General features: G+C 41.6%; 1 protein-coding gene across 1 annotated transcript in view; it reads left to right on the top strand.

Annotated features, from left to right (window-relative positions):
• tyro3 (TYRO3 protein tyrosine kinase) overlaps nucleotides 1-12,028 on the top strand; it is an 88,912-nt gene that overhangs the window by 52,122 nt on the left and 24,762 nt on the right. The window contains exons 9-12 of the mRNA XM_084336921.1: nucleotides 5,173-5,311; nucleotides 7,261-7,384; nucleotides 9,325-9,419; nucleotides 11,741-11,836. Coding sequence (XP_084193047.1) covers nucleotides 5,173-5,311; nucleotides 7,261-7,384; nucleotides 9,325-9,419; nucleotides 11,741-11,836 — 454 coding nt within the window. The remainder of the gene's footprint in view (nucleotides 1-5,172; nucleotides 5,312-7,260; nucleotides 7,385-9,324; nucleotides 9,420-11,740; nucleotides 11,837-12,028) is intronic.

Here is a 12,028-nt window from a genome sequence, read left to right as displayed (position 1 = left end):
AGTCTGTTATAATCAGATTTTTATGAGCTAACGAATTCCGTTATATTGGACATTTGTATTAATTATATCAAGCGAAGAACTGAGAAATTTGGCAGAGAGAGACGGCAACATTATCAACATAGACGACTCTCTCTCTCTCTCCACCTCCCAATGACTTATTTGCGAGAGTATGTCGATGCAGAGCAGCAGATTCAGCTGTTTTCTGGCTCTTTTCTGGCTCTATCTGGGGACCGCTCAGCAGCGCCCCCCACCCAACAGCTGAATTGCCAATGGCTGAATTGGAGTACTGCACTGTGCCGCTGCTGCTCCGGCTCTGCAGCTGCACATGCATTCGCAAACCCAGCACTAAGCTCTCGCTGACAACGTCGTTGTCATTATTAGAAGCAACGATGAAACAAATGTAATGATTGTTTCGTTCATCGCATAGGCTATTTAATTTTAGCCTATTTTAATACAATTCAAATAATAAAATTGTGCTTAGAGGGAATTATTTTCACCAGACATTAAAACCGGAGAGATTAAATATGTCGGACTTCAACAGATTTTGCCGGTCAAATACCGGTAATTACCGGCTAACGGAAACGCTGTACGGAACAGAGGCTACTGAAGTGCACTTTGTTTCCTTCATTATAAGAGCCTGATGGCCGCTGGTATGCTGTCTTTAGATTATGTTGCGTACCTTATGTGTTGTTGTCCAGGCAAATGGATAAACAATACCAGACAGCTTAATGTTAATCACCATGTTGTGATATTTCTATGGAATGTCAGACATTATTGACGGCTTGAGGATTATGACTCACTATCACGCCGGGCCTGTGTGTTTTGTTTAGACGTTTTTGTGTGTGTGTGCATGTGCGTGTGTGTGTGTTAGGGCTTTCTGGACTCACAAATACCTTTTTTGGGCTTCAAAGCTTCAGCACCAATTATTATTATTGAATATTCAAATACACTTTTTTCTTCAAACTTGCTGTTATTATTAATTAATTATGTCTTTATGACATGTTGTCATTAGGCTTTATTATTGTACTTATTATGCTATTGAGAGACAACGGTGGAAAAACTAGACCGCTCATATAGGTATCATAACAAAGAAACAGCCTGTGAAGCCTTTGCCAAGAAATAAAATATATACAATTTTATTAAATAACCTCTTTATACAAAGAAATAAGACCCTTGTCAGTGTAGATCATTAACACTTTCAGTGCCCAGCAGGGGGCGCACATTTAGTGCTTGAATGCCCACCATCCACTTCAATGTTAGCATTAATATTGCCTAATCTATGTTTTAAATTATGGCTATGTGTCTAATCTGCTCGTCGCTTATCAATGACTCATTTTCCAGTCAACATTGTCGAAGCAGATTGTTTTTTTATCGGTTAATTTCCGTTTTATAGCATTTTGAAAAGCCCTCGTTTTCAAGGGGGGGAAAAAGAATCCTTGATAAACGCCCTGTACTGTAATATTCTAGAACGTTGTCATTTTTCGGCCTATTTATGAATCGTTTTCAAATAAACGCTAGATTATCGATAGTATATGTGTACGTATGCATGCTGGTGCCGCGAGCTGAAAATCGATTCTCTTAGTTCCTGATGGCTCGCACAGTCAAACAGCCATATCACATATAGGGGGAAAGCTTATATCTCCGTGAAAATAGGTCTGATTATCCTAAGACTGGTAAAATAGATTCCTTACCTGAGATCAGATGGTATCCAAATGGATTATTCCAATTCCTGATCGCCATTCCAAAAATCAATCCCTTTATTGATCCAACGTGTATACTGTAAAACACATATTACACGCTGTGCTGAGGGTCCACAATGGATCTGATCGGCTCCGGTTACAGGCGTGAGAAGTAAAATGTGGATTCTGGAGTTTTTTTTTCTCATCCATTTTCATTGAGTCCAATCCAAAAGCGTCTCCAGCGTTGATGACGAGCGCCTTGCCCACTACACCACCTAGCCACCCATTAAATGAAATCTTAAATAATTAACGGAATGAATTAATAGTTTCTTTTAAACAATATAAAATAATAATAAAAAACAACAATGAAAAAAATACAAAGATAATTTTCTGTGAAAGAAAAAAGAATAAAGTAAGATAAAAACAATAAACAAACCAGTCTGAAAAGGAATATGAAGAAGCAAGATGGTCCTTATTACAATAAACCATTAACACATTCTTCTTCTTTTTTCAGTCTTTTGTCTTTCGGTATATAAACCACTTCGTCATTAGTCCTGAGATACTTAACCAAGTACACCTTCAAACACAGTGTTCAAACTCCAACAAAATCATCAACGGTTCTCTGAAAGTTCTAAATGTCCTTGTTTGAGAAGGACTGATGAATGTTGATTCATAGTGAATACAGTTGAGTTATTATTTCAATAAGTTCATTCCTATTTCAATGGGCTAATTCTTATTTCAATTAGCTAATTCTTATTTCCTGGGATCATTCGTATTTTTATAAACTTTATTTTTTAGCGTTTATCGCTTTTTCTGGTCAAGCATGACCGACAGAAACAGGTTGAATGGGATGTAGAGTAGGGGAAGACACTCTGAGAAAATACGGCGGGTCCGGGAATCGAACTCGTGTACCCCAGATCCGTGACGAGCAGGGGCGGATTTAGGATTGTAGGAGATCCGGGGCTTAGCCCAGATGCCCCCCTCCCCTTTTTTTTTTTTTTTTTTTTTTAACTTTTTTTACTTTTCTTTTATTTTTTATTTTTTTGGCAGGCAAGGGACAGATTTTTTTTTAATTTAATGAACCTGTACGTGCAATTTCCTGCAATATAGAGCCTTCAATCTTGACCAATAAAGCTGCTCTTTTCACTATAAAACTCAGTTAACCATAACGTAGTTATGGTTAGATTTATATATTGGGGGGGGATATATCATATTTTTCATATAATCAAAAAGTGGTGGAGCAAGATCTTACCTTTGCTCCCCCAAGTTCAATAGTGGGAGAGCAGAGATGCTCCGAATGCTCTTATGGCCAGGCGTCTATGATTCACTGATACAAAGTAAAATAGTGCAGTGCAATAAAATAGTTAGTAAAATAGAATAAAATAATGCAATAGTGCATTGCAATAAAATAGTTATCATCGTATTTTTTCGGGAGGCCGGTAAGGAGTGCATTACAGTAGTCGAGTTGGCTTGAGATAAAGGCATGGATCTGGTTTTCAGCGTCCTTTTGATTTATAAATGGCCGTACTTTAGCTATGTTTCTAAGGTGGAAGAATTACGTTTTTGTCAACTTGTTGATTGTGATTTAAAGCTTAGGTCTGAGTCTACCATAACACCAAGACTTAACTCACTCAAATACAGTTAGCAGCTGGATAGACCACAGATGGAAATTAGCTTCTGCTAAATCTGGTGCAAACATATTTTCATGTAACAATGATGAATTGTAAAAAAAAGAAAAGAAAAAAAAAAGAAAAAAAATACTTTTTTTTTATTTTTTTTTATTTTTTTTTATTTTTTTTTAAATAGATTCGGGGCTTTTCAGAATACATCCGGGGCTTGAGCCCAGGTAGCCACCCCCTAGCTCCGCCCCTGGTGACGAGCACGGTTGTCCCCGACGCAGAAATAGCGCCGAGGTACGCGGTGAGCTACGGGAGCTTGCCGATAATTCGTATTTTTAGGGGTAAAAAATATGTAGATTTTTCAATTACCATGGCAATGCTTGAAGCTTCAAAGCCTTCAGGTGTACATTGTGTGTATGTTTTGGAGATTGAGCTTGGTGTGTGTGTCTGTGTTGTATATGTGTGTGTCTGTGTTGTATGTGATTGTGTTGTATGTGTCTGTGTCTGTCGTGTGTGTGTGTATGTGCGTGTCTTGTATTGTATATGTGTGTGTGACTGTGTGTGTGTCTGTCGTGTGTATGTGTATTGTATATGTGTGTGTGTGTGTGTGTGTGTGTGTGTGTGTGTGTGTGTGTGTGTGTGTGTGTGTGTGTGTGTGTGTGTGTGTGTGTGTGTGTGTGTGTGTGTGTGTGTGTGTGTGTGTGTGTGTGTGCGCGCGCGTGTGCGTGTGGTGGACCTTGGCAGGGCAGATCAGAACAAGTGGGTGGAAGCTGAGGTCAGCTGACACGACTGAAACCTTCTGAGCTGTGTGTGTGTGTATGTGTGTACACTAGTGTTTGGGTGTGTGGAGTTTGAACTGTCTGTCTGCGTGTGTCTGCCTGCCTGTCTGTCTGCGTGTGTGTCTCTATTAGACGGTACACGACTGAGATTGACAGCAGCTATTGGAGAGAGAGGTCGAGACAAACAGCCACAGTAGACGGTCTCTGGTCCCAAACCACCGTGACGTCACAGTCTAGCTGCTTCATGGAACATGTGCTTTTGACTTGTGTCTTCATGTATTTGCAGTAGTCAGCCAGCTGGGGTCGGGCCCCACTGTGAGGCCCCCAGGAGCCTGTGTCGGGGCCCCCCCTCCCCACAAGAGGAGCCACACAGAGGGGTCTTCTGTGTGTGCAGAGCTTAGCAGAGACGGGCCATCTATTAACCCTTTCACTGCCACACGACAGAAGGTTAACCCTTTACTATCACACTACCGACGGTAACCGGTAGTCTACACCTACTGTAGACCTCAGTATATTTTTACTGTATTTATTTACTGTATATTTTATTCCATTTTTATTCTACTCTTATCTTAGGCAATTTGATTTGGTTTGTTATTCTTATTCGTGACCTGTTCTGTCTAAATGTTTAATGTTGAGCGATTTGCAGTGTCAAATTTCCCTCGGGATAATAAAAGTATTTCTATTCCATTCTATTCTATTCTTGACCTTCTGTCGTGTGGTAGTGAAAGGGTTAGCCTTCTGTGTATTGTCGCGGTGAATGGGTTAACCGTTTTGGTTAGTGCGGCGGTGAAAGGGTTAAAGGAACATTTGCCAACATTTTTGGGAGATTAGCTTACCGTCTTCTCCAGAGAGAGACAAGAAGATAGATGCCAGTCTCCTCTCTGTGCGTTCAGTAGAAAGCTATCTGGCTGCACGTTAGCCTAGCTTAGCACAATGAATGGAAGCGGACAGTGCCGATTAGCCTAGGCATTGTCCAACTAACACCTCTCCCAAAGGCTAACCGGGCACTGTCCGCTTTCCCTGCTTGTGTGTGTGTGTGCGTGTGCGTGTGCGTGTGTGTGTGTGCGTGCGTGTGTGTGTGTGCGCTGCATCCAGGAGGCTCTGCTGTTTAAGGAGAACGCAGCTCACCTGTCGGGTGGAGGGAGGTTCTTCAACGCCACCTTCCAGGTGTCCGCCTGCACTGTGATTGGCTGTGGGCCCTGGAGCCGGCCGGTGCTGGTCATGCCCGCCTCAGGTAGTTGAACAGCTGATCTATATATACTAGTGCAGGGGTGGCCAACCAGTCAGAGAGCCACAAAAATGACTGTGGTACCACAAAGAGCCACACCATATACCAGCGTTTCTCAACCTTTTTTTTCAGTCACGGCACCCTTCATGTGTTTAAAGGTCTCACCCTCTGGCCTCTGAAGTTGCTAATGTCTTTTTTATTTGGGCCTCACAGGGTTAAAAGTACCCTGTGAGACCCACGGTTGCAAAATTACAAAATCACTTTTAGCCATTTAAAAAAAGAGTCTAAATGTTTATTTAAACATTTTTAAGCACATGTATAGTCAATTGGTCCTGTTGTTCAGCCTCACAATGCTATTTGATAGTAAATGTGTTTATATGTCCCACCCTCTGGCCTCTGAAGTTGCTAATGTCTTTTTTATTTGGGCCTCACAAGGTTAACCTCTTAAGCCAGAGATTTTCAGCATTACGTTTGTTTACCAATGATTTTAACTGTTATTAGTGAAATATAAGATTATAGAAATCTCAGGGCATTGAGTCGGAAACCTACCCTACCCAGCTCAAAAAAAAACTACCCTACCCAGCTCACGACAGCCCCTGTCAATCATCTGACTTCTGGATTTACTTTTTTATTTCTCTTATTTTTTGGGATTATCTCCCACAAACCTGAACGTTATTGCCATAAAACAGAACGCAGTTAGTTTCTCTACCTTTCTGTGAACGTCTAGCAAAAAAACGGTGTTGCAATATGATGAAAAATGGTGGAGAAATGTACTGTACATTATAAAAAAGATGGCAGAATTCAGTACTGTATCTACAAAACCTTCTGTTTAATCATCTTCCCTTTATTCATTTGCTTAGATTTTTCAGGTCTGGTACATTTTAGCATGGTGTTATTCACAGTCAAAGATACAAAATGTTTTTAAATATAATGGATATTCTCCTTTGGTTCATTACAATTTACTCAAGCCTAGTAACAGACACAGTATTTCTGACACTGGGAATACATTCCCTGAGATCCATAGATGTCCCTAGATTCAGATACCAAGAACATGCAAATGGACCATTAAAAAAAAAAATCTGTAAATGTTTATTCTACGTCCTTATGGAATGAGTAACATACAAAAAAAATTTAATATAAAAGAAATACAAATATTATAATACATTTCTTTTATGGATGGAAGAGCCACACATTGACGGGCAAAGAGCCACATGCGGCTCGCGCGCCGCGGGTTGGCCACCCCTGTACTAATGTATTCCAACATGGCTGCCTATAACCATTGGTGACCACTTTCAAAAGATGTCTAATTTCTGTGCAGTGTGTGCAAGATCCAGTAATATGATTTTTATAAATGATTATAAATTATACAAATTCAACTAACAGTAGAGAAACTCCTCATATTCCATACTGTGGTTCATCCCATAATATTTGTGTCGGCAATGTTACCATGGCAACATGCACCCATGTCAACTTTACTCTACATATCCCGATGTAAGGGTGTGTCGTCCTGTATGTGTTTATGTGTGTATTTATTAGGTGTGTGCCTATGTGTGCTTTTTTAACCTGGTACATTCATGTCTCTGTGTACATAATACTTACGATATGTGTGTTTAGCTTATCTTGTCATGGTGATATTTCAGTCTATTCTTTTTTTATTTTTTATTATTATTTACTGCAAGGAACAATTTGTTGATAAACTAAAAACATATATAGTCTATATAACACATATAATATACAGTATTTGCATGGATCAATGATGGTATGACCTTTTCTATTGGCTAAACCCTACTGTGTGTGCGTGTGTATTGTGTGTGTATTGTTTGTGTGTGTATTGTCTGTATTGTGTGTGTGTGTATTGTGTGTGTATTGTGTGTGTGTGTGTGTGTGTGTGTGTGTGTGTGTGTGTCTGTGTGTCTGTGTGTGTGTATTATGTGTGTGTGTGTGTGTGTCACCAGTGCAGGCCCAGAACCAGCGCGGCCACATGTGGGTGGGTCTCCTGTTGGGTCTGCTGGTGGCCACCATGGTGGGGCTGCTGCTCACCGTCCTGGTGCACCGCCGAGGGAAGGAGACGCAGTTCGGGTCAGTGCTGCTGCCCAAATAACACTCCACTAACCACACCGCATGTCCGACACACACCACCCTCTCCTGCTGCAACCGGACGACCCGGATGAGCTTTTAATTCTAGTTCAGACTATCTAGCGGCGATTTGAAAATAAACCTAATTTGGGTGTAAGAGCTCACATAAAAATGTTATGGCCTCGTGAAGTAGGGATGGCACCATACCACTTTTTCATGTCCGATACCGATATCACAGCCTTGAGTATACCGATCCGATACTCTTAAAAACAAAAACCTGTGTTTTTCGTCTTTAAGCTTAACTCAATCAGCGCCACACAGTTGAGCATCGTTTGTACTTAACAGGCCGACGCTCTAAAATATAGGAATACGTGGCGGTGTTTGCAGGGCTATAACTATATTCTATATTATAGCTATGGATACAATACTATGGCCCATTTGACATCGACGATCTATCGTTCAATATGTGTTAAAGAGATAATTTTTTCATCCATACATTCCCGTTTTATACCATGGTGAATATGAGTATAGTTTTAGAGTAATCCTGTCTAATCCCAGAAAACGACGCTATGCAGTAATACGTGCAATTCACTAAAAACGTTGCCGTTTCTCGCCTGTACACGCTACTATTTCGAAATCACATCTATATTATCGGTATTATGTTTCATCATGAATGCATGAAAGGGTGGGGGGGGGGGGTCGTTTTTTTATGCTTTGATCGTTACCAACGGCACACGTTGTGGAGTAACGTTACACACATATCTTGTGATATTCATGGTTGGATCACAGCAGGATTAATACCCTATAGGCCTTACCTTCACTAGGATGTACCCCAAAAAGAATATTCCAATTATCTGATCGCGAGTCCCAGTATTGGTGTCGATCGTGTTGCCAACATAATCCGCCACACATCATGCACCGGGAGCATTTCACGCTTTTCAATCCGATCGGGACAACCGCTCCCCTTGCCCGACCAATAAGAATCCGACTGGAGACTTTTGATCGATGCACAGACCAAGATATAATGTTTCAAAGGGTGCTCGATACTGCCACCTGGGTGGATGCGGCCGGTATTGCACTTTGGCATTCTCAGGATGATTCCCCACATTAACCCAGATGTCCGTGTGCCTGTAATGAATGGAAATATCGAATAAAAGAAATAACGATGAAAACCCCGACTATACTCGGGTCTGGCGCTGAACGGTTGGCGAGTTAACCCGACTATCATCGGGTCCGGCGCTGATTGAGTTAAAATAACTCCACACAGCTGACATGATCGCGGTGCACTTTTTAGCATTAGCTGCGCTAACGTTGTTGTCGCGCTACTACTGTTCACGTGATGGCACGCTTTACGGCATGTATCGGATCGGAAAATACTTCCTGTTTTTTTTCCCGATACCCGATCCTGTGAATTTGGCCAGTATCGGTACCGGGTCGGTGCCATCCCTATCATGAAGTCAGAGCCCTGCCTACGGAGCAGCCCCAGATTTGACATCCCAGTGACGTCACCGATCGGAGGGTTCTGTCTCTGATCTCTAGCTTCAGGAGAGAGTGGTGCGTGTTCACGAATACTGACTCGACTGTCCCGACACAGGAAGAACATGTGAATTCTTAACCATTTCACTGCCACACGGCAGAAGGTTAACCCTTTCACTGCCACACAACAGCCGACCGTCGGTTGTGTGCTAGTAAAGGGTTAACCTTCTGTCGTGTGGCAGTGAAAGGGTTCAAATGAGTGACATTCCCCTTTTGTAGTGTAGTGTCTGTCTGCCCCCCACCCCCCCCACACACACACACACACCATATTACTCCCCCACTCATCTACCTATACCTTCCTGTTTTATAGTCGATGTGCTTCATTATTTACATGCGAAGGTAAAGTAAATACATGTATTGTATTTATACTGTATTGTGTCTCCAATATGCCCTCTTTATGTCTCCAGGTCAGTCTTTAAGCCGCCAGGGACGGAAAACAGTGTCTCCTTCACAGCAGCTCGCTCCTTCAACAGACAGTGTCCTGAACTGCAGGACTCCACATGTAAGTCTGCCACAATCAAAGGACTTCTATTATATAAACGATTATAATTTAAAGATCACCCTCCAGATGTATTTTAAAACCCTTAAGAAATGTTCTATGTTGAAAGACAATTTGTATGAATATGGTTTTGTTCAATAAACAATTGGAAAGGGCTTAGCGGCGTCTCTACATGTTTACCCTCGTATAGACCCTCTCACGTGGTCACGTCATGATGACATCATGATGACATCACAAGCCTCTGTGTGCGTTTTTCTCCGCCTATGGCGGGGAGTCTTTTTCTTTTCCTGTTTACCAGTAATTATGTCCTTGGCACCTGGGGGTTATTTGAATAGGATTTGATATGTTTAGTTAACATTCCAATTTGGCCATTTCTAAAAGCCTAATCGCTAACTCTCAATGACCGGATGCTGCAGAGAACGCACTTGACGCTGGGGACGTCTGGTCACCTGATCTGCAACGCTAAGCTCGTTTTGGCTACTGGCGCTTTTTCTTTTCCTTTTTTTTTTTTTTTTTATATTGCCGCTTAAAATTCCAAATCCCCTGCCTTATCAGAGAGAGAGGACTGTATATTAGAAGGCTTTGTTCACACACTGGCCCACAGCTGCATGGACCACAGACGGAGCGAGGAGTTATTTATTAATAGTCCATTCATTCTCCTATAGCCGCAGCAAAGACTGGAGCTGCCAGGAGAACACGTCCCCTGTGAGACGTCCAATGAGAATACAAGCGTCTATGAATATGCAAATTGCCAACAAGCACCAATATTGGTCTGATACCAGACTAAAACAGTATCAGTATTGGTCTGATACCAGACTAAAACAGTATCAGGGTCTGATACCAGACTAAAACAGAGTATCAGTATGGGTCTGATACCAGACTAAAACAGGGTGTCTCCATTGAAGAATGAAACGTGTCTAAAACAAGCCAGAAACCAAATTACGTGATTTGCTGCATTTCTGAAACTGACAATCTAATTGATTGATTGAAAACTTTTTCAACAGATTTCAGAATGGGTACGTACAATACAGTACGGCTCAATACACACAATTGAGAGAGAGAGAGAACACAGAGCAACCATGTGCTCTAGGTGTAGGAATTGATTAATACAGATAAATGTATAGGACCAGCATGCCCTGTGTGTGTGTGTGTGCAGGCTCTGTTGTTATACAATGGAGAGACACACTTGTTTGTGTTCATTCTCAATGGTTTTAAGATGATTTCTTAAAACGTAGAGAGAGATAGAGAGACCTGTATGCCATGTCATGTTTACCGTCTCTCTCTCTCTCTCTCTCTCTCTCTCCATCTCCCACCCACCACAAATACTGGCTCCTCTGTTGCCACACTGGACTAAACTAGGCCTCGTTCTGACTGACTTCCAGGCTCAGTTCACAGGTTTGCCAGCAGGTCTGTCAGTCAGATCACAGGCAGGCCTGTATTTACCGCTCCGCCTGGCCGTGTTGATGATACCGCAGGCGTGAGGACGGTTGTTGCTGCAGCGCGGCTTTTACTGGAAGCTGTCCCTGACGGGGCTTCACCGCATTTTCAGTCTATAATTAGAGCCCTATAGTATGAATACATTTATTTTCAACGCATCAAGAATTTAAAACCAATCGAATAGTGATCTCAACATTTTAATTCGTAATCGAAACTATATATAAATAAATACTACACAGTTTGGTTTGACTCAGGAAAATAAGATCTTTATTTCAAAGTCATAAACAATGAGAATAAGCCATAAATATTATGCTAATAGCAGTAGTCAATACTATAACACCTGTTAAACATTATGCTAATAGCAGTAGTCATACTATAACAGCTGTTAAACATTATGCTAATAGCAGTAGTCATACTATAACACCTGTTAAACATTAGGCTTTTTCAAATCGTCCGTTCTGTATTGAGATGGTTCCACTAGAGATGCAGTCTTAGCCCCTAATCACAGACAGCCATTTATTTGCCAATCACTGGAATCAAACATCTTGTGAAATGCTGTTGTATTGTACCCGTCACATTAAATTGGGCATAGTGTATATCTTTGTATATATTAAATTCATAGTTCATTAAATTGTGGTACATCCTCAGTCACCTATTGCAAATAACTATTTTGTTATTGAATATTATTTTGTTTCGTTTTCTTTCTTTCTGATGTCATTTCAAAGGTCTTAATTAAACTGCAGTCATAGTGTGTCATCAGTATTGGTGGTGAAGCAGTACAATGGTAGAAACCAACTCCACTGTGAACAGCTCTACTGCCGCGACTCTGTGCACCTGTTGTGTAGGGACTGCTGTATTATGATTATGGGCTCTCTGTCTCCCACTAGTGGACAGTTTGGGTATCAACGATGACCTGAAGACTAAACTACAGGACGTCCTCATCCCAGAGAGACTACTGACCCTGGGACACATGCTGGGGAAAGGTAACACACACACACACACACACACACACACACACACACACACACACACACACACACACACACACACACACACACACACACACAAGCACACACACACGCACACACACACACACACACACACACACACACACTGCTCAAAGACACCTACACACACACACTGCTCAAAGACACCTACACACACACACACTGCTC

Source organism: Notolepis coatsorum (assembly GCF_963971535.1).
Source record: "Notolepis coatsorum genome assembly, chromosome: 2".
NCBI lineage: Eukaryota > Metazoa > Chordata > Actinopteri > Aulopiformes > Paralepididae > Notolepis > Notolepis coatsorum.
Note: the sequence above shows the minus strand (reverse complement) of the source record. Positions and strands in the feature narration are given on the sequence as shown.